The sequence below is a fragment of the Postia placenta genome (genome assembly GCF_002117355.1).
Source record: "Postia placenta MAD-698-R-SB12 unplaced genomic scaffold POSPLAscaffold_7, whole genome shotgun sequence".
Classification (NCBI taxonomy): domain Eukaryota; kingdom Fungi; phylum Basidiomycota; class Agaricomycetes; order Polyporales; family Adustoporiaceae; genus Rhodonia; species Rhodonia placenta.
Genome location: NW_020169838.1, coordinates 466841 through 494006, shown reverse-complemented (window position 1 = coordinate 494006; position 27166 = coordinate 466841). Strand labels below are relative to the sequence as shown.

At 54.7% G+C, this 27166-nt stretch overlaps 7 protein-coding genes across 7 annotated transcripts; 4 read left to right on the top strand and 3 right to left on the bottom strand.

Moving 5' to 3' along the window:
• Nucleotides 1–77: 77 nt before the first annotated feature.
• Nucleotides 78–1795, bottom strand: POSPLADRAFT_1046509 (hypothetical protein; the record flags this gene model as incomplete). Its single annotated transcript, XM_024479050.1, has 3 exons — nucleotides 78–94; nucleotides 892–1505; nucleotides 1728–1795. The coding sequence occupies 3 exons, from the start codon at nucleotides 1793–1795 to the stop codon at nucleotides 78–80; spliced, it is 699 nt and encodes a 232-aa protein (XP_024338839.1).
• Nucleotides 1796–4773: 2978 nt separating this feature from the next.
• Nucleotides 4774–9144, top strand: POSPLADRAFT_1046508 (hypothetical protein; the record flags this gene model as incomplete). Its single annotated transcript, XM_024479049.1, has 20 exons — nucleotides 4774–4850; nucleotides 5005–5081; nucleotides 5145–5546; nucleotides 5597–5767; nucleotides 5889–5893; nucleotides 6060–6193; nucleotides 6247–6331; nucleotides 6352–6381; nucleotides 6439–6546; nucleotides 6604–6710; nucleotides 6786–6852; nucleotides 6910–6978; nucleotides 7040–7522; nucleotides 7691–7794; nucleotides 7854–7954; nucleotides 8099–8310; nucleotides 8365–8644; nucleotides 8696–8831; nucleotides 8913–8980; nucleotides 9038–9144. 20 exons carry the CDS (start codon nucleotides 4774–4776, stop codon nucleotides 9142–9144), a joined length of 2823 nt encoding a protein of 940 aa, XP_024338838.1.
• Nucleotides 9145–10736: 1592 nt separating this feature from the next.
• On the top strand, nucleotides 10737–11398 carry POSPLADRAFT_1039910 (hypothetical protein; the record flags this gene model as incomplete). Its single annotated transcript, XM_024477617.1, has 3 exons — nucleotides 10737–10802; nucleotides 10861–10975; nucleotides 11028–11398. Coding segments are annotated over 3 exons (357 nt in total), but the record flags the coding sequence as incomplete, so codon positions are not given.
• Nucleotides 11399–11923: 525 nt separating this feature from the next.
• POSPLADRAFT_1143338 (hypothetical protein) lies at nucleotides 11924–15723 on the top strand (the record flags this gene model as incomplete). Its single annotated transcript, XM_024485549.1, has 13 exons — nucleotides 11924–12216; nucleotides 12243–12479; nucleotides 12630–12664; nucleotides 12727–12821; nucleotides 13230–13347; nucleotides 13943–14085; nucleotides 14143–14190; nucleotides 14243–14438; nucleotides 14491–14583; nucleotides 14635–14879; nucleotides 14936–14986; nucleotides 15045–15366; nucleotides 15419–15723. 13 exons carry the CDS (start codon nucleotides 11924–11926, stop codon nucleotides 15721–15723), a joined length of 2181 nt encoding a protein of 726 aa, XP_024338836.1.
• Nucleotides 15724–16535: 812 nt separating this feature from the next.
• POSPLADRAFT_1115513 (hypothetical protein) lies at nucleotides 16536–17480 on the top strand (the record flags this gene model as incomplete). Its single annotated transcript, XM_024483451.1, has 1 exon — nucleotides 16536–17480. A coding segment is annotated over one exon (945 nt), but the record flags the coding sequence as incomplete, so codon positions are not given.
• Nucleotides 17481–21078: 3598 nt separating this feature from the next.
• POSPLADRAFT_1056633 (hypothetical protein) lies at nucleotides 21079–23140 on the bottom strand (the record flags this gene model as incomplete). Its single annotated transcript, XM_024480812.1, has 4 exons — nucleotides 21079–21886; nucleotides 21939–22283; nucleotides 22331–22656; nucleotides 22970–23140. The coding sequence occupies 4 exons, from the start codon at nucleotides 23138–23140 to the stop codon at nucleotides 21079–21081; spliced, it is 1650 nt and encodes a 549-aa protein (XP_024338834.1).
• A 920-nt stretch (nucleotides 23141–24060) lies between these two features.
• POSPLADRAFT_1142723 (hypothetical protein) lies at nucleotides 24061–25478 on the bottom strand (the record flags this gene model as incomplete). Its single annotated transcript, XM_024485463.1, has 8 exons — nucleotides 24061–24102; nucleotides 24167–24180; nucleotides 24265–24370; nucleotides 24441–24650; nucleotides 24707–24839; nucleotides 24892–25204; nucleotides 25255–25294; nucleotides 25368–25478. The coding sequence occupies 8 exons, from the start codon at nucleotides 25476–25478 to the stop codon at nucleotides 24061–24063; spliced, it is 969 nt and encodes a 322-aa protein (XP_024338833.1).
• Nucleotides 25479–27166: the final 1688 nt, after the last annotated feature.

Here is a 27166-nt window from a genome sequence, read left to right as displayed (position 1 = left end):
ACTAAGTCTGGGACTTTTGCGGTTGGGTTTCGTAGTACAGCTATCTTGCTATCCGTCATCGTCCAGTGCTATCTGATTTATTCTTTCTTTCTCACTGTGCATCCTTTGGCGATGTAAGGGTGCAGCTACATATAAGGTCTATAGTACTGTGTGAGAGATACTTGTAGTAGGCGTCCGAAGATTGAAGGGTGTTTGCGCTAAGTAGCTAGATAGAAAAGGAAAGAGAAATAGTTGGCGGTAGATCTGACAATGCAAAAGTATACCTAAGTTATCGACAATATATGCGACACTGATGTCAGCAATGCTCTAGATATCTAACAATGATAGCGTAGCAATCGATGGCTCTCAGACTGTGATACTCGATACACGCGAACATGGCAGCGTTTGATAGGCTTGAAACACGATATTACAACGACGACTCACCAAATACGTGCGACTCTTGGGTCGCTGTCCAGGCCGTACCTCCACACGAGGAGAAGATATGGGTTTGAAGGAAAGGGGAACTAGATTCCTCGGCTTTAAGATCGGTAGTTAAGAGAACGTAGTATAGTTCGACCTGCAGATTACCAATGATGCCATACGCCACAGCTAGCGCGAAGGATCACAAACAAGCGTGATCGGGAATGAATGAGAGCCGGGTTCTTGGGGATGAGTGACAACGCGATGCGGCGATAGCGGTGCAGGTTCTCGATATGGTCCGACGGCGGCTGCGCCTGGTACCGGTAGGCCTCCCGCCTTGTGCGCTGGAACGGCAGCAGCGGCCGACCGAACTGGTGCAGATACGCCAGTTCCTTTTCGGTGCCTCTTACGAGCGCTACCTCGGCGTTTTTGTCTATGGTTATCGGTTAGCTTGAGGGAGTAGTAATAATAAAAAGGCAGAAAGCGGCTTACATGGTCCTCGATCTACGTCGAGCTGTGATCTTTGGCCGTACCATAGAGACAGACGTGTGTCGGGGCCGACGCAGAACTGCGCGTCCTCCAGTGTGACGCCCGGCCTGACAGTCATCTTCTCTATGTCTTTGGTATAGTACAGGCTCCCACCAGCAGGGAAGGCAATCGACATCATCTTCGCCTCGAGCTCAGCAAGCTGGCGCGTGAGCGACACAATATCCCTTTCTCCTAGGTTAAGCCATATGTCGCTCAAGGCAGTGCCGTACACGAACACCATGAAGATATACTCGGTCTCCGCCGCGTTGTCTGACGCGGGCGAGTATCCGTACACCTCGGGCACGGGCAGCCCGGAGGAGCGGAGCAAGGCCATGGTGGCCACCTCGCTGGCGATAGCGAAGTACTTGGGCACAGTGGCCGGGTACGGGACGCGCGCCACCATCTGGAAGCCGCCGCGCATGGTGATGAGAAAGGCGCGGTTGCGCCCACCCTCGGCGAGTTTTACCATGCCGACGATGTCATCGGGACTCCGGTCAACGGACGCCGCTGCGAGTCGACGGAGCCCGTCGACGTTGAAGACGCGTCTGCGCTCTGTGTGTCGGAGTTCATCGTTGAAGCTGAAGACGTTTAGATCACGGGTGAGACATTATACCCCATAGAATAACACGTATGAGACTTGCAGCCACCGCCCTGACGTGTAGTCAAAAAAGTTGTTGCTGCGAAGATGCGCCACAACAGAGAACGCGCGACGTGGCGGCTGGCGGGTCGGGATGGTGGCGATTGATCTCGAGTAAGAGTAGGGAACGTGAAATGAACGCAGTGAGGAGCAAGGACCGCACAGAGACCGCCAGCGAGGAACTGCGAGCAAGTCAAAGACGAGCCTCGCGCTCCTGGCAGGATGGGGCATGCCAACTCGCCAGGCGTGAGTGCCGTTTGTGGCCGTCGAGCGAAGGTCGAATCATTCCCAGGCACTAGAAGAAGCATAGTGTGACCATCACATGCGGACTCTTCAAGTGGCTGATTGACAGGATTGGTCTGGGCATTACGAGACAAACAGGCTGGATCCTACATAGCGATTGGCGGAGAGTAGCTTTGACTATCTCAGGCTGAGAGGTAAATGCCGCTGGAGTACCGAGTTCATCGAGAACAAAGATGGTTCTTCTAGAGCAATCAATTCATCTTTGATAATGATGACATCGATGGATAGCTCACCGAATCACAGTACATGGCGATGCGTGAATGGCCAGACATATATGGATACACATGCATGCACATGCAACAAGAAGGATATAGATAGATGAACAGACAACACACGAGCTTCTCGAGCTACACGTTCGGCCACAGCTATTAGTACAAGCCAGCCTCGCGCGCTGGCCAACAATACACGGATACACGGCTTGCTTTCCTCCGGTCCCAGTCAGTGTCCCAGCGCCCGCGTCCTACATCTCCATCTCCATCTCCATCCCGTCCCATTCCTCCTCGATCTTCTCGCGCCCAACGCCCCCGCGCGGCACGTCCTCGCACAGCCCATCGACGTCGACCAGCTCGCTCTCCTCCGACGCGCTCCGCGAGCCCGACCGCAGCGACGAGCGCGGCAGCGACCACCCGCCCGCGCCGTCCGAGTACGACCGCGCCCGCGCCGACCCCGCGCGCGAGACCGACGACCGGAACGACTGCGCGTAGCTCGCGGACACGGGCGAGCTCCACGCGTCCGACGGCTGGCTCGCGAAGCTCGCCGCGCGCTGCGCGTGCGCGTGCGCGTTCGGCATGGGGATCGCGGTGGAGCGCGCGTACTGCGCGGGGATGGTGGGCACCGCGAGCACGCCCGGGCGCAGCTGCGTCACGCCGCCGGGGACGGGCACGGCGTAGTCGTGCAGGCGCGGGCCCGTGCTGCCCGCGCGGGGCGACGCGCGCATCGCCGGCGCAGGCACAGAGCTCGACACGGCGAAGGCCGCCGGGGGCTCGATCGGGAAAGAGGACATGGTTGGCCTGGAGGAGCTCGGGCTGGCAGCGGCGTTTGCTGTGCTGGGGGGCGGGAGCAGGCCGCCAGACAGGTACGACGGCCACAGCGAGCGGTCCTCGGGGAGCGACGTCCCGCCCGTGGCGGACGGCGACAGGTGCGACAGGATCGCTGCTGCCTGCGCCAGGCGCGTGAGTGCGGGTCGAGGGCGCAAGGGACAGACAACACGCACCTCGAGCAGCTGCACCTGCTGGTGCTTGCTGAGCAGCAGCTTCGAAGCCTCGCGCCAGTGCGGCGAGTGTTCCCACCGGTGCTTGATCAGGCAGGACGGGTGCCGGTACACCTTCGAGCAGCTCTCGCACTTGAAGATGGTCCCCCGCTTCTTGCCCGTGCCCGACTTGGCACTCGTCACGCTGATGCCCGTGCCGTTCAGCTCCAGCTCGTCATCCTTGGCTCCCGCGGTGTGTTTCGCAGATACCGGGTCCATCTCGCCTGCCGCGGACACGAATGTTGTGGACGTCTGCGGCGGCGGCGTGCCAGACAGAGATAGCTTGGCCAAGGAGGTCAACGCTGCGGCGGCGGTGGAGATCGTGACGGCTCTGCAACGGGTGCAAATATATGTGCGCGACACGACAATGCAGAATAGGAGACACCCACGAAGGTCGACTGGCGGCCTCTCGCGCATCGCTCAGCCGCCGCCGAGCGTGGCCTGAAGACGACTGTCTGCGGGGCTTGGAGGGTGCATGTACCTTGGTGCTGATACCTGTGCTGCTGCTCAGGCTGCTGGGTCCCTTGAAGCTGCCAGGTGCGTAGGACGTGTTGTCCTGCTCCCCAGCCTTATCCACCGGTATGGGGGTGGCACTGGCGGCTGCCAGTGACAGGGAAAGCAGGCCACCCGCTGCGGTCTGTGTGCTGCGACGTCAGAGCGAGAAGGCAACACCTCGACTGAAACGTACCGGAGGGTAGCTCATGTTACTCTGCCAGCGGACAGGGAAGTAGATACAAAAGTAGTGAAAAGGAAGAAAAGTGTACTATATCATGAACTAGTACATAATGAAGCAGCGACGACTGCAGGAGCTGCTACGTGTTGCTCACCGTGCTGGACGACGAGGACGACGACGAGGGCAGTAAGGACAGCGCTCCTAATTCCTGAATTTCGGGAAATTTCCAAGTCCGCTGACAAGGAAGTAGATGCCCGATCTAGCCTTCTCCGCACGTGATTGGAATCATTATCAGATTAGATTGGGTTGTTGACGAGTTTTTCTGTCTTCTCACACTGCAAATCGAGATCTCGAGCATCGAATATTGAGGTCTTGCAGAGTTCCGTTGAAACGAACAAACCGTCAATGTTGAAGCTGACCAACATGATGTAAGGTAAGACTCGACCTTAAATTCGAATTGGAATCCAGCGCTACTGTTAACGACGATAAGTATTCAATGACTCTAACCAGCCGTGATATTGAGTCAGAAGAGGGGCGAGAAGGTGCGTCTGTCCGTTGTACGCCCACAGTTCTAAAAGTGATTGACAGGATTTTGCTCATGGTGCCATCCGCTTGCCGCTAGGCCACGTAAGGCGTGACATACGAGGCCGAGCAAGCCGCTGGCGATATTGACTGGGAGATCGAGATGCACATGCGCGTGGGCACATCTGGGCACATCTGGCCAATCGCGTTGCCTCCGTAACACGATTTATTACCTAATGTGGAGGAAACTCCCAGGAACAGGGCCGAACCACTCCGCAGCGGATCTTGATATGTCACTCTCGATCACGTATGCCAGGGAGGGGCTCGGACATCACACTTTGTGCAGACTCGCCGCGTGTGCCCTACGAGTCAAGCCACCACTGCGCAGACTGCGCCCGGTGCCGGTATAGCACATATATCGACGTGCTCTGACTCTTACACGTCTCTCGCGAGGGCAACATCATGCACAACCCGTTTCGTCCGCCACCGGCTCCTCCTGCGTTCGGAGAGGACAAAGTGGTTCCTCAGCAGCAGGCCTCGTAAGTGCTCGCTGTATTGGGAGTGTGCTGCAGATGTCGGACGCCCTGTGCGACATTGGCCGATTTAATGGTGCACAATGCGTTCCGCAGCTGTGACATTCTCCCCTATTGTAGTGTGGAGACGATGTACTGACCATCGCAACGCACACGATAGCCCTCTTTCGAAGCTCATATTCAACTGGCTCAACCCATTCCTTTCCGTCGGATTCTCTCGTCCTCTGCAGAAAGAAGGTTTGCATTCGGTATCCCCCTGAAATGTTGTCCGATTGGTAATGAATGTTTGTCGCAACCCAGATCTATGGCAGCTACCCAAAGAGAAGCTGACAGGGACGCTGACCGACGTCGTCGAGCGTAACTTCTACGACCGCTGTCCGCCTGAGAAACGACCCCGCTTCCTGCGTGATGCCAAACCGGATGCGCCCACACGACGGGACTCGGTTGCATCCACCCAAAGCATGACTGTTGAAGAGATCAGCAGCGCCTCGGGAGACAACGAAGCCGGCGACGAAAAGGCAGAGCTGGGCGCTGACGAGAAGACGCTGCCCGCCACAGAGAAGCTGCCTAATTCAGCGAAAGGCGGGTCCAAGTCCGAGCCGGGGAGTGGCAAGAAGAAGTACGACGAGTCCCTTCTCAAAACATTGCACGACACGTTTTTCTGGCTCTGGTGGCGGGCCGGAATCCTCACGCTCCTTGCCAGTATGTTGGGTTACTCGTGGTGAGGCGTAGCGGCTGACGTGAACGGCTAGACACTCTGAACACGACGACGCCCTTGCTCAACAAGGTATTGCTCGCATGGCTCACCGACTCGTATGTGTACTGGAAGGCCCCTGCGGACGAGCGGGCGGCTCTCGGCATTTCCCAGCCGCGCGGTGTGGGGTATGGTGTAGGCCTTGCGTTTGCGCTTTTCGTGATGCAGGGTAAGCGGCCGTATTTTATTCCCGCGAGTCCACCTTCTGAGACATAAATCCCCCGACCTGTAGAGGCATCCAGCTTGGTGAGTCTGTTGCTCTAGCCGTGGCCAATGATGGCTGACAGCAGTGCCCGTGTCTTGAAGATGACATGTCACTATATGCTCAGTACGTTTCAACCATATGTCCTAAATGTTGGCGCTTACGCTCGCTCCAGTGTCCATGGAAGTCGGCCTGTACCTTCGCACAAGTGTAGGTCACAACCACCAGATATCGGCCGCCTGGTGTTGACAAGTTGCAGGTGATCGGTTCCATCTTCCGGAAAGCGCTACGCCTCAGCGGGCGCGCACGGCTCGAGCACAGTGTTGGGAAGATCACGACCATGATTTCTACTGATGCGACCCGTCTAGAGCGGAACGCTGCGTTCGCACATTTGTAAGTACCCACGTTTGACCTCGGTGTACGGTAAATAATTTAGTTTGCCATAGGCTATGGATCGCGCCCACGCAGATTGCCATTGGGATTGGACTGCTCCTGCACAACGTGAGTTGCCCGGAAATGATTCGATCCAGGGTACTGAATGGCGCGACCAGCTCGGGTATTCTGCGCTCGTTGGACTCGGTGTAAGATAATTACCCGTCTCTGCGCGATGCCTACTCACTCTGGGCGATGATCCCCAGGTCCTGCTGATAGGCTTCCCGATCCAGTTCCTCTGTGTCAAGGCGATGTTCACCCAGCGCAAGAAGGGCGTTGTCCTGACGGACAAGCGCGTCAGGACGATCACCGAGGTGTGCGACATGAGCCAGCGTGAGGCCGTGCGATGCTGAGATTCCGTATGAATATAGGTGCTCCAAGGCATCAGGCTGATCAAGTTTTACGCCTGGGAGGAGTTCTTCGCATGGCAGATCGCGCAGATCAGAGAGAAGGAGATCAGCCGCGTCCGCGGTCTTGGGTGAGTGGCGTCGATACTGTGCACGATGCGGCAGACGTCCCTGACCGTATGGGTGTATGCGCCTGATTTCGTTAGCTTTGCACGCGCTAACCTCATCGGCGCCGTCACGATCATCCCTACGCTGGCATCTATTCTGTCCTTCGTGAGTGCCGCGAGTGCACCTGCATCCGGCCATGTCCTCACACCTGCATGAATTCAGATCACCTACGGACTGAGCGGGCACGACCTCAACATCTCCATCATCTTCAGCTCCCTGCAGCTGTTCAATGTACGTGCGGAGAGTCTGCTCCCGATACACCGCGCTTGAGCGTATTGACCTCGTCATGCAGATCATCCGCGTTCCGCTCATGTTCCTCCCGATGGTCCTCGCCGGGTCCGCCGACGCCGTCGTCGCGCTCCGCCGTGTCTCGCAGTTCCTCGTCGCGGAGGAGCTGGACGAGCCGTACACGATCGAGCCCGCGATGAAGCACGCGATCGACGTGGAGGGCGACTTCACGTGGGAGACGGCGCACAAGCCCGCGCCGTCCGATGCGAAGCCGGAGCCGGGGAAGCCAGGGAAGCCGGGGAAAGACAAGAAAGACAAGAAGGATAAGAAGGACAAGAGAACGCCTGGGGGTAACGACGGGAAGCCGAAGCGGCGCTTGTTTGGCCGCAAAGGCAAGGAGGAGTCTGTGTTGCCGGTCGCTGCTCAGAACAGTGAAGCGGCGGAGGGCACCGAGAGTGAAGGAAAGCCGTTTGAGCTGAAGGACCTGAAGTTCAAAGTGCCTGCGGGATCGTTTGTGGCCATTGTTGGACCCATTGGCTCAGGCAAGGTGAGCTCTGAGACGTGATCGTCCCATCCGACATCCCGATCTGAGCGCACCTGTGGCAGAGCTCGTTGCTTCAAGCGTTGATCGGGGAGATGCGCAGGACACGCGGACACGTACGTGGTGATGTTGCTCGAGCATCTAAGACGCTGATGCCGGTGTGCCTCCCCTCAGTCGACATTCAAGTCGTCGGTGTCCTATGTTCCGCAGAGCTCGTGGATCATGAACGCGACGCTTCGCGAGAACATCACGTTCGGACAAGGCGAAGACGATGAGAAGTGTGTATCGAAAACGTTTACAAGCACGGGGTGGCGCTGACGCACACATACGTGATCAGGTTTCACGAGATTGTGCAGGCGTGTTGCCTAGAACCGGATCTTCGGATGCTTCCCCATGCGGAGCGCACGGAAATCGGAGAGAAGGGTATCAACCTGAGTGGTATGTCCTCGAGCCATTGTCCCATTCGGTGACGCCAATAACGTCACACTTATTAGGCGGACAAAAGGTACATTAACCACTGATATCAGTTACTTTGTTGTGCTCATGAGTGCGCTTAGGCGCGCGTATCTCTCGCCCGAGCAGCGTATTCCGGAGCGGACACTGTGCTTATGGACGATTCATTGAGCGCAGTCGACGCTTTTGTCGGCAAGTCCATCCTGGAGAACTGCCTCCTGAGCGGCCCTCTCGCTGACAAGACACGGGTCCTCGTTACCCACGCTCTGCATGTACTCGACAAGACTGACTACATCTACGTCATGGACAACGGTACGATCGTAGAGCAGGGTACCTACAATGTAAGTGGACTTAGCTGCGTAAAAAGCCCTTCGGCATCTGATATCACTGTACAGGACCTGATGGAAAACAGCGTCGTCTTCTCTCGCCTCATGGAGGAACACGGAAACCTCGAGAAGGAGGACAATAATGACGTTCAGCGCGTCGAAGCCTTGATGTCGACGGTGCTTCGTGAAGACAAGAAAGACGGTCCCGCTGACGCCTTAATGCAAGCAGAAGAGCGTAACATTGGAGCAGTGACGTGGTCTACCTACATCACGTACTTCCGCTACGCCGGTGGAATCATCTGGGTCCCGATCATCATATTCTGCCTCGTCTCATACCAGGGTGCACAAGGTGAGGTTTGTTAGTGGAACGTATTGGCAAAAACGCTGACTGTTATGGCAGTGGCGAACAACATATTCCTGGGCTTATGGACAGCGGAGAGCATTGAGGGTTTCACGCAAGCAGACTACATGGGGACGTATGCCGCACTTGGTGCCGCTAGCGCTCTCTTCGCACTTTTGCTCAGTTTCACTCTCACGTAAGAAGCTTATTCACTACCGGTTTCCTGGCGAGATGCTGACTTTGACAATAGTCTAGCGAGTTTGACCGCTGGGTTCAGAATGTCCATGAAGGCTTTGAGAGCTGTTATGCACTCGCCGGTCTCGTTCTTTGACACAACCCCGTTGGGTACGAATCAGATCAATTGCGTCTAGTGACATTTCACCATACTGACTTCATCACAAGGCCGTATCATGTCTCGGCTATCAAGCGATCAAGATACAATCGACACGGAGCTGTCAATGATTGCGTGGCAGGTAAGTGTCGAAAACAGACGCAGGATAACTGATTGAGTTCATGACGCCCGGTATAGCTCTTGTCCACATTCAGGTACATCATGCGCATCATATCCTCCATTGTACACTACTGATTTTCCACATAGCTCTGTGCTCGGGACAGTGGCCCTCGTCTTCTACACGTTCCCGTATCTCGGCATCATATTCGTGCCGTTGATGACATTCTACTACATGGCGGCAGCATACTATAGGCGGAGTTCGGTGGAGACAAAACGGCTTGACTCTATCCTGCGTTCATCACTGTATGCTGCATATTCTGGTACGTGGTCTCATCATTTGTCCATGATTACAGGAAGGCAATCTGATTCCTGTGCAGAATCGTTGACAGGTCTGAGCACAGTAAGGGCTTACGGAGAGGAGGTATCCGCAATTGATTTGTTTTAATACCTTCTACAGCTCTGATATTGTTCTCGCAGCACCGCTTCATCCACAAATCCGAGCGCGGACTTGACCTGGAGAACAGAGCGTATTACATGACGATCGCCATTCAGCAGTGGCTGGGCACGCGTCTGGATCTCCTAGGGAACCTTCTCGTGCTCGGGATTGCTCTTTTCGCTGCCGGTTTCAGTAAGACCATCAGTCCTAGCAAAGTGGGGGTTGTGCTGTCGTACACGTTAAGTAGTAAGTGCCGCCGTCTACTCTTGTCAATAACAGAACAACTCATATTGCCTTTAGTCACGCAGACTTTCTGTAAGTCATTTTATGTCCTCGTCAATCCTCGATAGCTGATGTTCCCAAGCGCAACTCGTCTCCACGTATGCTCAGAACGAGCAGGACTTCAACGCTGTCGAGCGTATTCTGTACTACACCACGCTGCCTTCTGAGGGTGACCTAGTGCAAGCGAACGATCCTCCGCCGACGTGGCCCGAGAAAGGTCAAGTCAATTTCAAGGAGGTCAAGCTTGTCTATCGTGAGGGTTTGCCTCCAGTCTTGAAGGGTGTCACATTTACCGTCAACCCCGGAGAGAAGGTAAATATTACGTAGCATATACCCAAAGTTCGTGTTTCTGACATCCCTGTTTAGGTCGGTATCGTTGGCAGAACAGGAGCAGGTAAATCATGAGCGTCATGACATCGAAGTAAAGCGTCTCTCTAACCGTACGTATAGGCAAGAGCTCCCTGCTTCAAGCTCTGTTCCGGTAGGTGGTTTTCACGTACACAAATCTGCTACAGCTGAACGGCCTGTAACAGCATGGTGAATGTATCGGGAGGGAGCATCGAGATCGATGGCGTCAACATTGCCGATATCGGTCTCAATATCCTCCGAAGTCGTCTCGCGCTTGTGCCGCAGGACAACATTCTATTCAAGGGAACCCTTCGTGACAATATGTACGTGCATTCGCATGACGTGTGTTGATCATAGAGTTGATAACATCGAGGTGGCAGTGATCCACAGAAGACCCGTACCGACGCGGAATTGCTTTCTGCGCTTCGCAGAGCGTGGCTCTTGCCGAGGGACGGTGCACAAGACCCAGTTGCTGAGGCGAAATTCAGTCTTGACTCTGTCGTGAGCGATGAAGGTCAATTGCCTGACTCTTTCCCCGAGGTTATATTGGGCTGACATAAGCTATGCCAGGATCGAACTACAGTGCTGGTGAGAAGCAGCTTCTGGCCTTGTGTAGGGCACTGGTCAAGAACAGCCGGATCATTGTTCTGGTACGTTGATGTACCACGCGCCCTCAATGCGCCTGCCCTTATTGTCTCCGGTACGCAGGACGAGGCAACGAGTAACGTTGATGTCGAGATGGATGCGCGACTTCAGAAGACCATCCAGACAGAATTCTCGTCGTCGACCCTGCTGTGTATTGCTCATCGACTGAACACTATCGGTAGGTGTTGTCTCACAATTCGCAGGGCAATGAAGCTAACAGAACAAACCAGTGTACTACGATCGCGTTCTCGTGATGGACGCTGGGAAAGTTGCTGAGTTCGACACGCCCTTGAATCTATTCGACAGGGAAGACTCCATTTTCCGCTCGCTGTGCAACGAGGCCGGATTGTCCCGACAGGACATCGTGCGTATCAGAGCGAGCGTGCCTGGTGCCATCGAGACATAGCAACACCAATATAGTATTAGAGATAGACTGTGCCAAACACCATGCTCAATGACTTGATACGAATCTGTACGGACTGTCTTCGGATACACGATACTGTACGGGGCTAGGATAACGCTAATGAAGTACAAAGTAACGCTGAGTGGGTGTTGCATACAAACCTTACTGAGTTAAGTTGATACAATATCCAATGTCCATACATCAATTGCTGAGAAGCTACAAACTCGACATGCTTTCCTGTGATGTACGACACAATACAGATAACTGAAAACGCGAACACAACATTTGAATTGTGGGAGAGTAACACGTATTGTATGTTTTTGCAAACGAGAACATCACTACATGACACGGGGTGCGGATACGAGGGGATGGGTACGAGAGTCGAGACAAACAAAACACGACCATGTGCGCAGGCGCAAGTGGGCGCGTATACGGTTAGAGCTCGTCCCTGTTCTCATTCAAAAACATTGAAATGCCCCTCCATTTCATCATATGCCTGTTTTCTTGGGCTCGGTGAACGACGAGCAAGTAGAGGATGCCCACGCACTCGAACTAGATCGACCGCTTTCCCTGCATCAGCACGTCTTCGGCATTGACAATTGATGAGGATATCCAAGTGACCGGGAGGCTGCCCGCTTGGAGGCGGTCAGGTCTGTTTCCTTCCAACCGTTATTGCTGACTACATCGAAAGACCTCAAGGTACTGCCAGTCCAGAGCATCCCAATGCTTCGTCGAGGCCTGTCTCCCAGACGAGCGAGGACGGAGACTGGTTGGCTCATCCACGCGACGACGTCGCGGTCACTCACGCACGATTCGATGTCGACACATGAACTTGGCTCGACTGTCCGTATACACTCCGCCTGCGTCGCGCCCGATCATCGCCGGAAAGGAGTCGGGCTCGCGTTGTCGAAGGGGGGTACTTGTCACGCCTGGACACTCAGCCCGGCCATCTGGGACATCTGCTCATCACACACGAGGATCTGCACGGTCTGTACGATACGGCTGGCTCTGAGTGGGTGAGTGAAAGCGCAGTCGTGCACAGCTCGCGACCATGGCTCGAGCTGCGCAAGGTACTCAATCTCTCGCAATCGCCGTCAAAACAACCGCCCTCCGTGCCCGCCGACGTCCGGGAGCAGCTACGACGGGCGTCGATATTGAGTATCCTCCCACAAATGGTGCACCTCTCAGCATGGGACGCCGACCACGATGGACGGGGCACCCAGCGAAACGGAACCGACTGTCGTGTCCCCAGGACGGGCGTGGCATCGATATGCTTAAGGTTGGCGCAGGCTCCCTAGGGGAGCGCGAGAGCATACCACTGGATCCACCGAGAGCTTGTGGGCTGCCTACAGGCCTGCTCATGCCTCTACCGCCGCCGCCGGCGACGATGAGTCTGCGATTAGTAACTCCGAATGCGGTATTCTTTGAGGACATTGGATTTCACGCGGCCCGTAGCCCTGCAAGGTAACGTAGCTGGAAGCGTATCCTCCAACGTAATACGCTGACGTTGCTGATTTGCAATGCAGCGACGGACAAGAAGCTGAAGCTGTTGATTCGCGCGGAGTGCGACCTTGGACCGTTGGGATGGTACGAGGAGGGCGGGAGCGAGTTCTGGTTGGCCGTGAGTCGTGTGAGATATCGGAAATGATGGGCCTCGCGCGCGAGATGATACCTCCTGCTACGTGTCTGACGGTCTCGTTGTACATGCTCACTGCGATTCCTCAAGACGTCCACATGTAGGACAGGAGGGTGTTTCGGCGAGTGGGGCGATAGATACGCAGTCCTTCCGAGGTAGGGCATTATTCGGTATGCGATGTTTAGCGTTGTTGGTACTGTCAGCGTGCGCACCCGGGTGCCCTGGCGCGGCAAAACCCTATCTTGCATGACGGATCTTGAGGTCACATCGACCACTCGACCGCACGAAGCGCGCCATTTCGGCAATTTATGTAATATATACAGCACTTACTGAGTGAGACTCCGGTCACTGCGGGATGCCCCTTTGCATTCATCACGATACTGTAGCTTGTAGTATATGGTTCACACGTCACCTTCGAGCCATTCTTCTCGCAGCAATGCAGTGCGAGCAAGATACTTCGGTCGTGTGCTCTGCCTATCTAAGTTCACGCTGCCTGGAGCGCCCATAACCTGTGAGTGTCTTGGAAGAGTAGTCCATGAAGTATGATTGACGCGAGCGAATTAGATTATCGGCGGGCTGCACGCACGACAAAGATTTAGTGTGAGTCGTTGCTTGAAGGTTAGTGCAGTATTCGTTAATGAAGTATGGTGGTAATAATAGTTTGCGCAGTGCGCGCAGGACCAATCAAGGTTTGTGATGAGTATATGCGTTGCGGGCCCTTCGGCGTCGAGTGACACTCACTGGTCCGCGAGGCATCCCTGACCGCACGGCAAACCTTGTACAGCAACACGCGAAAGCAAGTTAGGGGAACTGTCTAATTTGTTTTCTTTGTATCAAAGTATCATTATATCCCCAGCATTCCTGTGCACATGTGTTGCACTCCCTCTTGACCTGCTGGCCGTCGGCGGTCCCAGGCAATCCCTCCCACCTACACTCATCTCACACTCCTTCTATCAACATGTCTGCAACGACCGCTGAAGCGTCACCTCGCCGCCCTACTATCTCTGCAATCCGGGAATGTGCTCTCGAACGGCACTGAGAGGACACGGCCATCGACATCACCTCTGACTTTGTATTCCCGAAATCAAGCTCTGTCTCCGTTCAAGATAGACTGCTAACGTTTGCTGAGAATCGCCGCCTCGCCTGTGACGTTGATACGAGGTGGGACAGCATCACATCAGATGCTCTTCGGCCCATTTGCGAGAACTTTGCGTTCCTGCTTGATATCATAACAGGCAATAGCAGCCTGGTGAGCAGACTGATATCTAGAATGTGAGAAGAGCATTCTGACCGACTTGCGGGACAGGATATAACCAGAGAGTACATTCATCGTGCTATTGGAGCGTTGTTCAGGGTATGTCCAGTTCTCTGTTTGCTCCAATGTGTGATGTCCTGACCATGCGCAGGCTGCCATGAACGACGTAGCCTACAAGGCGATCGTGGCCATGATCCAGCAGGTGCCGCATATACCAGAAGAGCTGCGCTCGTCATCACCGGACATGGACGTCGATGAAGAGTCTTGCGTGGAGTATATCTCGACGGTCGTAATCCTAATGGGCTCGTGTCACAAGATTGTAGACCAGAAGTTTAACTACCTCAACGGTGAGTAGCTGGCATAATCAGGACAAATCGTACAGTGCTGATGCATATGCAGTTGTCACTGAGAGTACCCTCGTAAAGGAAGGGTCCGTACGACGTCTCCCTGAGGAGCTCAGACTCACGGTCGACGACCTGCGATGGGACATCGGTTAGTCATTCCATCACGGATCCCATGTTCTTAGCTTTCGCGACTGCACAGGTCCTCTAGAGGTTCAAGTGAAGAGTGCGTGGAGCAAGATCGAGGATGCTGCAAAACAGGCAAAGTTGGGTTTGCACAATGTCACATCCGTGAACACCATCGATGACCTTGTCCTCCGTTTAAATGGATACTGGCGTCAGGCGAAGATAGAGGCAAAGGATCAAAGGCGACTTCTTGCAACACTTCGTACAATGGTAGAGCCACACCCGGTGTCGCTTCACAATATGGCGAAGCTTATCAGCGTTGTCCATGCCTATGTCTCCAATTCGGCTGCCTGGACTAACACTGATCATGCGTTCAGGAGCCTGATCCGTGGAGAAAGGTCTTTGGTTCGATTCTGCTGTTGATTAAGGTAAGCATGTCTCGTGAATGTCCTCGGCATCACACTGATAGCAGGGATCCGTATGCAGACGGTAAACGGAGATGGCGCAATCTACAGCGTGATCATGGACATATTTTCACGCCTTTCTACCATCCTCCAACGCGTTTCTCCACAGCCTTCTCTTGGGGAATGCATGAGATCCAGCAAAGTTTGTTTGCGCATCTTGCTCGAGATGATCGCGATCATGGTTCTATCTGTGGGCGTGGTCACCAAAGGCCAGAATCTGCGTCGCATGAAAGCGTGGGCAGGGATAGAAAAGTCGGTGTTGCTCACACATCAGCCTCTGCAACTGGCGGTGGACAACATTGACGGCCTGGTTGGGAAGCTGGTGGCTAGCACGTCGGACTCCAGTATGTGTTCCGATGTCATAGATTGACTGAGGCTCACGTTTGAAATTGGCAGAGATGGTGTCCGTTACTGAACAGCTATGGAAGAATGCGTGCAACGTGTATATGAAGGCGACGGGAAAGGATTTCCGATCTACAGAAATACTGCAAGGGATGAGCAGCGTGGATGGCCTCCGGTCTATGTTGGACACGGAGACGTATCAGTTCATGCGCGAGATGCACAAATATGACGCAATCCACAAGACGCTCGATCTTGTCAGCAAGTGCGTTAGCCAACTCGTCGACGTCGTTTCCGACGCTGTAGAATCGGTAAGCTGCATCCCATCCACCCACACGTCTGTATTCATTGCTCCGAAATAGCATCTCAGTCATAGCAAGGTCATCTTCGGTGCTATCGGACTGCTGTTTAAAGTACGGTTTCATCTACCCGAGATACTGACTGACGCCATATCCTTTTCGCGCAGGCAGCAAAGGAGGTTGGCGCCGCATACGAATCCGTGCATAAGCTGTTCACCATGCTATCGGACTTCCTCGGAAGTCTAGTGCTAAGTCTAGTGCTGTACACGAAGGAGGGGTGGTCGGCCACCATGAGGTTGATCCTGACACAAATCTTGTGCCAGCTGCTGGTAGTATTGGGAGTCGCGACGAAGGCCATCAAGCAGAATTGCATCAGTGAGCTACATTATCAAACGAATATGGGAGATTCCTATTCCACTAACAATGAGCACAGTTGCTTTTGGGAAGGCGATTGTCGGTCTGCACGACCAGGAGGCGCACGATGCGCTTGCCAAGCTAGACCAACTGATTGACAGCGAAGGCCGATTGGTGCGAGCGAGCATGTTCGATGTCGTCCGAGGGATTCAGGAAGCTATCCGTGGCGTAGATGGCAAGATCACCTATGCGCTGCAAGGAGTCGAACATGTTCAAGAAGGCGTCAAACAGGTCCAAGTGGGTGTCGTAGAGGTTGTAGAAAGTGTCGGTCAACTCCGAGGGGATGTCACAGTGATGCGGTCGATTTTGGAAAGTGGGTCCTTCGATATCTGCATCACCGCTGCTGCGGGGACTGATCCGACATGCTTCAGGAACGAATGACGAGAAGTCCGACAATGTGGATATCGCGGAGGTCACTCATTCCTTGTATAGGAAGAATACATTAATATCTCCGTTCCTGTAGACCTGCTCCTCTACCGTCCAAGATGGCTGTATGCATTGGTCGCCAAGACGTCGTCGAGGCGTTCCGAGGGTTCTTGTTACAACGAAGCCATGTCCTGATATCTGGAACGGGCGGTATTGGCAAGACGACAATCGCGCTCGAGTTGCTCCATCTCCCAGAAGTTATCTCTGTCTTCCCGACTCGCTACTTCGTCTCGTGCGATGGTATTCCAGATCTGGGAGCATTTTGGCTTAAACTAGCCGATTCACTGGGTGTTCCGTCGCAGATGCGAGGCCAACAGCTGCTTGCAGGCATCCTACAAACGCTGTCCGCTGGACCATCTGTTCTTTGCGTAGACAATTTCGAGACGCTGTGGGAACCACCCCACTCTCGCAAGGACGTCGAGGAGAATATAGCGCAGCTAGCAGGCGTGGCCGTACTGATTGTTACCATGCGCGGAGTGGAACGACCAGGCGGTATCAAGTGGGCACCCACGACGTCCCTTCAGCCACTGTCCATTGACGACGGGCTGACGATGTTCGCCGAAATCAGTGGCGCCTCTGACAACGAATACGGCGAAAAGCTAGTTCGAGCTACCGATGGCCTCCCTCTGGCTATCAGCATCCTCGCGCATCTTGCACAGCCTGAAATGGAGACGACTGAGTCCTTGTGGAGACGCTGGGAGAAGACGGGACCGGCGGTCGCCTCTCGAGGTGACGGAGCTAACGAGAGACTGTTCAATCTAGGCACATCCATCGACCTGTCCCTCAGCAGTCCACGCATGCTCAGTGATCCCTCGGCAAACACCGTACTTGCTATCATTAAGGAGCTGCCTGATGGCTTACCTCAGTCGTCTGATTTCCTTGACGAGCTTCAGGAACATCTCCCCACAGACATCGACCTTCAGGCATCACTCCGAACGCTCAGGCGAGTGGCCTTGGTGAACATGGACCAGTCGTCAGATGGGCGTAGCAGGTACCGCATGCTCTCCCCGACGCGAGAATATTGTCTACGACTGCCTACCCTTCACCTACCGGACAACATCGCACACGGCTATCGCACATTCTATGCGGGTGTGATTGCCGACTATCATCACAGATGTACCGACGCCACTGCTCACGCGATTGTGCGTCCGGAGTTGCTGAATGTCAGCAGCATCCTCACAGAGTGGCTGAAGGTGTCGCATCCTGATCCCATTCTGATCCATGCGATCATTTCGCACGCCGAATGGTCACAATATATTGGATCTCCGACAAGCGCACTACTTGAACAGGTCATGAAACACCCAATCGATGACGAGGAGCTCCTGGCGCAATGTCATCGATGTTTAGGAGATGTTCTACGTTACCGTGATGAGCTCCCAGAAGCAGAGCGTTATTTTGACATGGCACTTCAAGCTCACGTTAGTGCTGGCAACTCATCCGAGGCTTCCAACGTCCATCAAGATCTGGGAGAGCTGTACCTGCGCACAGGTCGACTAGCCGAGGCAGAGGATGCGCTGACGTCTGCTCTGCGGCTGCACAGGGAGGTGCACGACTCCCTCGGCGAGGCTAATGACCATCGAGCGTTGGCAACTCTCTACCAGCGCACAGGTCGACTAGTCGAGGCAGAGGGTGCGCTGACTTCCGCTCTGCGGCTGCACAGGGAGGTGCACGACTCCCTCGGCGAGGCTAATGACCATCAAGCGTTGGCAACTCTCTACCAGCGCACAGATCGACTAGCCGAGGCAGAGGATGTGCTGACGTCCGCTCTGCGGCTGCACAGGGAGGTGCACGACTCCTTGGGCGAAGCAAATGACCATCGACAGCTGGGAGACCTCTATATATCCACAGGGCGTCTCGTGGAAGCAATGACCTCCCTCCAGCGTGCCCTGCACCTATATGAGCAGATCGAGGAGAATCTCGGCAAGGCCAACACTCTTCAGTCCTTCGGGAAGTTACACCTAAAGAGTGATCGGTTCCAAGATGCCGAGGACGCGTTCTTACAGGCATTCAATCTCCACGAGGAGGTCCAAGATTATGTAGGTGCGCGGTGGGATCTGGCACAACTAGTCAGTCTCTATATCAAGCTCGGTCGAGATGAAGACGCAGCTGGAGCACTGCAGAAGCTCATCGGACGTCTACGTTGCACGCAAGATATCGACGAGCTTGCAGACGAGCTTCAGCGCCTGGGAGAGACCTACATTCGAATGGGTCGGCTGGACGAAGCTGAGACGTCGCTAAAAGAGGCTCTGCAGTTGCACGAGGGTCTTGACGATGCAGACGAGGAGATCGCGCGTGACCGCGAACTGCTGGATGAGCTGCACTTGATGCGTGTTGACCAGGAGGTGGATGAGCAATATGCCAGCCGTAACGACACGGAGTGCAGTAAGCATTCAAGTCTGAGAACGCACACGCCATGGTATACGCTGACGCTGCGTGTCCACAGGAGTTGACAATGATGAGGAAGCGGCGGACGTAACCTCTTGAACTCTCGGTTCATTCTTGTGCGTGACGCTGACGGAGTCTGACTGGTCGACGTCACCTCGTACTTATCATCACAAAACTTCTGCATATTCCACCGATGACTGAAGATGATGTTCTCCGACGGAATTGGCGACGCACATATTATGTTAAGACTACGCTACATCACATATACTACGCTCTGTGATGATTGATATTCATCGAAGAAATAGACTACTAATGTGTGAAGTCGTGCGGAAGACGTCGTGGCCCCCGAAGCCTCGACTCGAGTGTGAATCATGATGCGGGTACGCACTGGCAGTGAGACTTGCGAACATTGAGAGCACCTGCATATCGTGAGCGTAAGAGCATATAAGGTCTTGCGCATACGACTAAAGGTGGACTTGCGATCACAAGAGTTTGTGCATGACGAAAAAACGATTTTACACTGCAGGGCTAGACGTTGAGTGCTCGCGTGCAGGATGAAGCCTCGAAGGGGTGGAGGGTTGCTTACCACAGACCACTATGGCTCACCTTATGGATTGTAGCCAGAGCGACTACTATAAACGGCATCTGGATCCAACTCCGGTGACGTCAGGAGGTTGTTTGTCTTTGTTGAATTCCAAAGGCGATGGCTTTGACGCCCCCGTGCCTTTTCCGGGATGTCGTTGGACGCAGACAGCAAGTGGATGCCTTCTTCATATCGTCGCGAGCTGCCGTCGTGCAGCACTTCCACAAGCTCCTGGTGTCAATGTTGGTTCAGCGCGACCGCCATGTGTGGTCATGGGCGGATAATTCAAGCATGATGCCGACAACGACGACGTCGGTCGCTTGTTCATCTGGTGAGGGCAGAGCTGCGGGAAGGAGATAAGAGCGTCCGAGTATGACGAGCTCTGAAAAAGATCCGGTAATGTGCCCCTGAATCTAACCACGGCCCGGAGTTCAGGATGAGCTTAACGCAATATACGGTGTTGTGAAATCTAACAAGGTTCGACTACGTCCGCGCATAAACATCCCGCTCACCGATGTCATTTTAATTCCCGCGTGTCTGATAGGTGCTCTGTTGGCGTCGGGATCTGGTCTGAATCTTGCTCGACGACAATTTTCATAACATGCTCGACGCTAGTCTCATTATCTCCCATAGTTCACATACGGGGGGAGGCGGGGGCTTCTTGATTACTTCTCGGTACTCTAAGGTGAGCCGTCTTACGTGAAGGCTGCAGGTGGACATACATGGTGCGGCCAAACTATAGCCAGGGCAGGGAACTGCAATGTTTACGGACAATCACTGAAGTAACACGCGGCTCGATGTCAATTTGAGCTCCGTGAGGCGGACGTGTTGACCCCGCAGCTCAATAAGGTCCGAGATTAGTACAACGGCAAAGAGTCCGAAATCAAAGCCGCTAGTCCCTCTGGACGGCATGGTGGCCGCAGCAGTGCGCTTACAGTCGTTCTCTTAGGCATCATGCTGATTGAGCGCATCGCAGTTTGCTGCCAACGCGACCCCCAAGCCCTCGATCACCGTGAGGGAGCCATGACGGGTGGCGTTCCGGCTGGAATATGCTGTGGCTGCCGGCTTGTAGAGTTGTGGCTGCTGTGGCTGCGGCATCTCGGATCATCGGCCGGAGAGAACAGTTGCTGGAGTTCCAATGAGAGGATGTCTCACAGCGAGCAGAAAACCGAGAGCAGCATTAAAGACCGAAACCTGAGATGGTCAAGGATCAGAGTGCTTCATATTGAGTCGCACAAATCTTATTCGGAACGATCACGTGATCGACGCGCAACGCGATGGCTAAAGGCATGACTGATACTGCTAGACGGGTCTTGCTACATATAACGCAGTGCCCTCTCCTTGCGGAATATGTATAGTATATGTACCCATACCGCCTTCTGGATTTTCACTATTTTCACATTGTGCTTGACTGTCTTCGTATGCAATATGAGTATGTAAAGGTACCACCACAGAGCTCCACTTTGCGTTGTATCCTGCGTGCACTACACTCCTGAGGCTAAGCAAATAGAGCACCGCCCTTCTCATTTCTCCGTCCTTTCCCGGCTACATAGCGTTCGAATAGCAAGATACATGCCTCTGATGAAGTGCACAGACGCACGGCACTATAGCTATCGTGCTCGATCCCGCGGTGGCTTCGTCGGGGTTCCCGCTAGAAGCATCCGACTGTCCTTCTCGTGGCCTTCATCTTCATAATCCAGCACATCGACGTTATGTGAGCTGTTCGGCAGTGTGAGTACGGCCGGGGAGCTAGGGAGGGTCCAGTCCTCCTCGTCGGAGTCATCCACAATCCCTTCCAGGCTACGCATGGCTAGCGGAGATGGAATGCGACTAGGGCGCAGCTGGGATGCCCCGTCACGTTGCGCGGCCTCGCGCCGTTGCTGCGTCTTCGGCTTGACAGGCGTCGCCGCGACCAGCGTGACCCCCTTGGAGCTCTTCGTGTGCGCGGCAGCACTGGCGTGTATCGTCTTCCTGGTCTCGTCGCGAACCGTCTTGGCGCGCGCTGCAGCCTGCCTGGCTTGTTCGCGCTCGCGCGCCTTGATCTTGCCCTTGAACGCGGTCGTCATGCTTACTTCGCGCGAAAGAAGTTGCCTCCGCAAGTTGCCGGTGCCGATACTGGCTGAACGTGAACGTGCACGCTCCTCTTCCAGCGAGACCGATAGAGATCGCGAGCGCGAGCGCTGCAGGTCCTGAGCTTTGTATGTGCTCTCCGCATGTGCGCGTGGTGCACGCTGTGCAGGCATGGAAAGATTTTTCGAGGACGAGGCAGACGCTGCGGACTTCAGCCGCTTGTTCTTCTGTCGGGGGGACGGGGGAGGTGAAGGTGACAGCAGCGAGTCCGAGTCGTCCGAAAAGGGCGATGTCTGGAAGACCTTGGATCGGAGAAGGTCGCAGAAGTCCGGTAATGAGCTTCTGAACCTAACAGCAGAACAATGAAATTAATACAACCGAGGATATTGTGAAATCGTACTTTGGTTCGACCACATCCTCGCAGAAGATCTGCATCCAGTCCCGTTCGTCGACGGCTTTTTGCTTACCTTTGGCGTCCGAGCGTCCACCTTGCGCTCTCTTAGCCTCCTCTTCGTCTATCGACGACATGAGTTGCCACATAGACATCTTGTCCATGAACGATTCCAGGCGGTCTTGCATCGACATGGGTGGCGGAACGGGAGACGATCCTCGCCGCTTACGCTTCTTTATCTTGGATGGGGACAAAGATGGCGGCAATGCAGGAGCAGAACGCATGGGTCCTGTGGGTGCTGGAGCGCCAGGGAGTGAGAGTAGCAGGAAAAGCAAGAGGACCTGGACCTGGACCCTGCTCGGCGTTAATGCTGGTGATATTGTCCATGCTGCGCAACTCACTCTCGTCGCTCCATCTTTTCCAGCCAGCTGTTCTTCCACCGCTCCTCCGCCTCCATCTCAGTCTCCTCGGGGTTCTCGGGGTTCTCTTCGTCGATCTTCTCATGCTTGTACGCGAACCACATCATGGCCTCCTCCGCATCTCCAGAGCCACCATCTTCGTCCAGAATCTGGCTGATACGCGTATGGTACTTCTGCGACGCCGTCCGTGGAGTGAGCAAGAGTGGACGCAAGGCGTCGTGCAGTGGATGCGGTGCGGCGGGTGAGGTGGTCTGTACGGGCCTAATCCGCAGGAAGGATGGCACCAGATAGCGCAGGGACATAATGGACTAAAAATAATACGTCAATGTCGTGTCTTCCAGCGTCGATGTGTAAAGTATAGAGCGGATCTCGGATGACACATGTGCTGAAGATTTGAATCACAGCAATAGAGGACTTTGTATCGAATAGGGTACTTCATGCGCGGTGAGCCCGTAGAATCACAGCGCATACCACGACTGAGATCGGCGCTACGGCATACACACTTCTCATTTCATTGACTGACCACGCTATTCTCCACAAATCTAGAAGCTAACCCCATCTTGCCACAAGGATTTGCCACCCTCTCACTCAATCCACATTCTTGGATAACTCCAGACTCACCTCTGGGAGCCACAGAAATTGAAGGTACACGCGTGCAGCGTACGCCTCCGGGGTCTCGTTAGACGCATCCTCAAACGGATGCTCCTTGCTGATCGTCCGCTCCTGCAGCGCAGTCCACTTCACAGAGCACTCCGCGGGAAAGGCATGTCGCAGAGGTGCAATGGATGCCATAGTCTACGTTGAAGCCGGTTCGGAGAATACAGAGCAGCACGCGAGCAGTCTAGTCGGTTGCCACAAGCCAAAAACGCGTCGGCGACGGAGTCAAAGTGGTCCAACAGTGCGGCTTGAGCGTTCCGGAGAGAATATCGCGGTATATGTATGTCTAGATCTCCAGGCTGTGGTGATGCACGCGGTGTTAACTGCACGGGAGCGAAGATCGGTCAGGCGCGAGCAAGCCTGAGCGCTCTTGAGCGCGTCGTCACTCAACACTGTGACTGACGCGAATCGTCACGCGTTAGATTGTCACAACAAACGCTAACCATAAAATGCCGAAGAGCCGCCGGCTCACAGAATTGCAATATTGCTCGACAGTACATAGACTCTCTCCGCGGCGTTCAATATAGCTGCCCCTAGACTGGTTGATATACAATGCAGTAGATGTGCTCTTACGGCGACGCATCGACCTCACTTGACCACCGTAGGTCGGCTCGACCACACTCGCCACGGCCGCCATAACCTTCCCACCGACGTATATGCACCAAAGATCCAACACCAACGCCCACTCAAGCCGTCGAAAACGCGATGTGTCCGTCACACTAGGACGCGGAACGCAACTCGGATATCTCGAAGCCAAAAAATAGTAAGCGACGGGTACTGGGTACGGACAATGCTGGTGATACACAGAGTGACGTGACACAAACATAGCGAGAGGCTACACGAAGAGTGTAACGGACGGGAATAGGATCCCACGTGTGCGCGATCGGGGGGCAGCAATAGCGGGACGGCACAGGAGAAGGATGGGGGGCGGTGGGACCAACGGAGGGTACTTGGAGCACGGCAGAGTCTAGGGGGTGAGAAGGGGCGAGGCAAGAGAGCGCTGCGAGCAGAAGATGGAGTCCGGGGAGTAGGACGTAGGATGCAGCAGTGCCGCGTCAGAGGCTCTGTATCTGAACGATTAGGAACTGCTTCTCGTCCTGGGGGAGGGGGGGTTGGTTGTGAGCGGATCATTCAGCATGAGGTCATACGACAAAGCCTTACCGTAAATTGCTCGTCTGAATGGCCGATTCAGGATCATGGCCGCCATGCGAACGCGCACGGTCAGCAGCAGAAGGATGAGGAATACCATGTCTACGCACCCTCTTTGTCGTTGTGGAAGGTCTTCAGGAAAGCCAGCAGCTTGTCCTTGTTCCGCCGCAAGATGGTCTCTATCTGTGGCGGTTTCTTGGGGTTTGCCACGAAGACCTGTACGCCGCGACATCCACATGTCTCAGAACTCGACTGTCCCCAAAAGCAGGTGATGCGACTGAATTACCTTGAATACATGGAAAGCCTCGAATTGGATGTTCTTGCTCTTGTCTCTGAGCAAGTTCATCATCATCTTCAGGTTAGCCTCGCTAGCGATGTAGCGTGTCATCACTGTGAAGTTAGCTCGGTCAAGGAGGATCTCGCCGAGCAACTTGAGTGACTGTCGCTTCGTGACGTAGTTGTTTGACATGATCAACGTGGTGAAAGAATTGAAGAACTTCGTGGACGACAAGTGAGCGTTAGTCCGTACAACAGCGTACTACAGATACACACTCGGTCATAATTCTTGTCCAGGTATTCTGCAACCATTGTCTTGTGGCGCGTGAGGGTCTCCTTGAGATTCGCAAATGCATCGCAGGAAACGCCAAACGTCGTCGTCTCAATATAATGAGGGAACGTATAAAATCTGGCAAACGGTCAGCTAGCGGTAATAGAGAGTATGAGTACACAATACTCACTGGTCAGAGTGCAGCAGTATTCGTGCGAGCGGCTCGTGCCGGAGCATCTCACGAAGAACCATGCCTGTGTTCAACGCCACGTCCTCATCCCTGTACCCATCGAACGCAGCGAACAAGACCTCTCGATGAGTGTTCAGGTACTCCACCGTCGGGAAGCGGGCACCGATCTGCCGTCGAAGCAGGTTGTTGAATATCTGGACAACATCCTTGCGGGCCTCAAATTCGAGCCGGCGAATATTCAGCAATAGCTGGTATAGAAGATCTGTGGCGTAGACCTCTTGGGCTAGCTGTGCGACCAGTTCTGGTAGCGGGTCTGTATGCCTAGTGAGAATGGCACGGAGAGCGATTCCATCATTTGCATACCGCCATCACCATACAAGATCGCTTTGATCTGCTGGAGATTCTTTGCAGCATCCTCGTTGGCCTATAGCAGAACATGTTCACCAACGGGTGTATAGGCAAACGGACATGCACACCTTTCTCCTGCTCTCCGTTCCTGGCGGCCCCGCATCGAGCTTGGGGAGTGCGTCTCGCAGCCCTCGGACAAGATCTGGTGGGGTGCGCGGCTTGGATTTGAAGAAGTTCATAGCGAGAAAACGACAGGATGTACAGCAGCGAACGACGTGAGGGGAGGAGGGGAGAACGAGAGAGCTATCTCTGTATTAGTGCCAAGGGAACTACGTCAGGTTACCGCCAGGAACGGCTGTATGTGGATAGCTGACAGAGGCTGTGAAGGTTGCCAGTGCCGCCTATGCTGACGCTGCACCGGAAACAGGTATCTCTTCAGTTGCTCTCAGTCTCCGGATGACGGACGATGATCAAGCCCCGCCTGAAACCAAACCACTTCAACACGCGCTGCTATCTCGGCGCTACCATTCGCCAGGGCGCTTCGCGACATTACAGGCCGCTCACGTGATCCCTTCACGTGGGGCGCGTCCGGTCGCGAGCAGTCGCGACTCGTTGCTCGGTGTGCGTCGGCACCGGAGCATTGGCCACAGTAAACAACCTGCCTTTTGGCGCCCTCGCAAGCCCATCGGTGACATGGCGAAATCATCTCGAGCTCGAAGCTCCCACGTGCCATGCTTTATCCTGTCGAATTGGCCTTCCGGCTTCAACCGAATGATGGGTCTTGTAGAAAAGCGAGAAGACACAGGCTGGATGCGGGTGAAGGGGCTGTCACATGCCTCACCGTGAATTCAAATGATAAGGGACTGAACGCCCACAGACCAACACACATTTGAATGATACAGCGTACGTTATAGTGCACTCGTGAGTGTGAGGCCCGAAATGTAAGCTATTATTAGCAGTCATCCCACCATCTCTTAGCATTAAGGTTATGCCACAAAGAGCCCGCGGTTTCGTGGAACATCGACAAGCTGATCCTGAAGAGTACCTGTCTCCCCGGCCTATCCGCAACCCGGTGTGTATTAGAAAAGCCTCCTCTCCCATCCAGTAAGGGCAAGATCAGGCCAACCGCAAAAGCCTCTGGCAAGGCCTCCTGGCAGCTGCTGGAGCCCTAGCCACTCGGTGACTTGTAAAGACAGATCCGTGCCCTGTCCTCGGAGAGATGCTCTCACTCTGCCAAGGTACCTGTGCAGTCTTTGGTCGGAAGTGGTGCCCTTTGCTCGTTTCTCCCCTAGGAATATTACGATCAGTCGGTCTGAACACATTGACCGCAGACAGCGTTCGCAAGGTCGGTACCTAGTAATTATGCTGTCCCTGGGACTCCACGACATGATGAGATACCTCGGGATAGATACCTACTTCTAGGTCGCGTACTGACATTTTGTTAGAACACAGATGCAATGCCTCGGTTCAGCATACTGTTCGCAATCTATCGCGACTGTGGCGCCTGTCTCGTTCTCCCGAGCGAGATCCAGCGCCTTGTTCCGAGGCAGGTTGGACAACGCGTGCATGGACGCTGCAGGAGGTAGTCGCGCCGCTGCGCGTGTGCATCCTCTTCGAGAGCTTTAAATCTCGATCCAAACCCGAGCGTCTATGTGGTGGTGATCGGGGGCGTCTGCTCCGTGCGCCGCTGGCCAACGTTCTGGCGAACGCCGTCCTGTACTCCGGCGCCGCCGGAGCGCGCCCTGTAGGACGTGGTGGCGCTGCATGGAGCTATGAAGGAGCAGGCGACCTGGCGCAGCGTTCTGATGCGCGCGGATGTCCTCGCGTCCTGTCGACATTGTCTTCAGCAAAAGGAAGACGTCCTTAACGAGTCCGCTGGACTACCGGTCTACAAGATGGCCTGAGCGAGGACCTGGAGCGCAAGCAA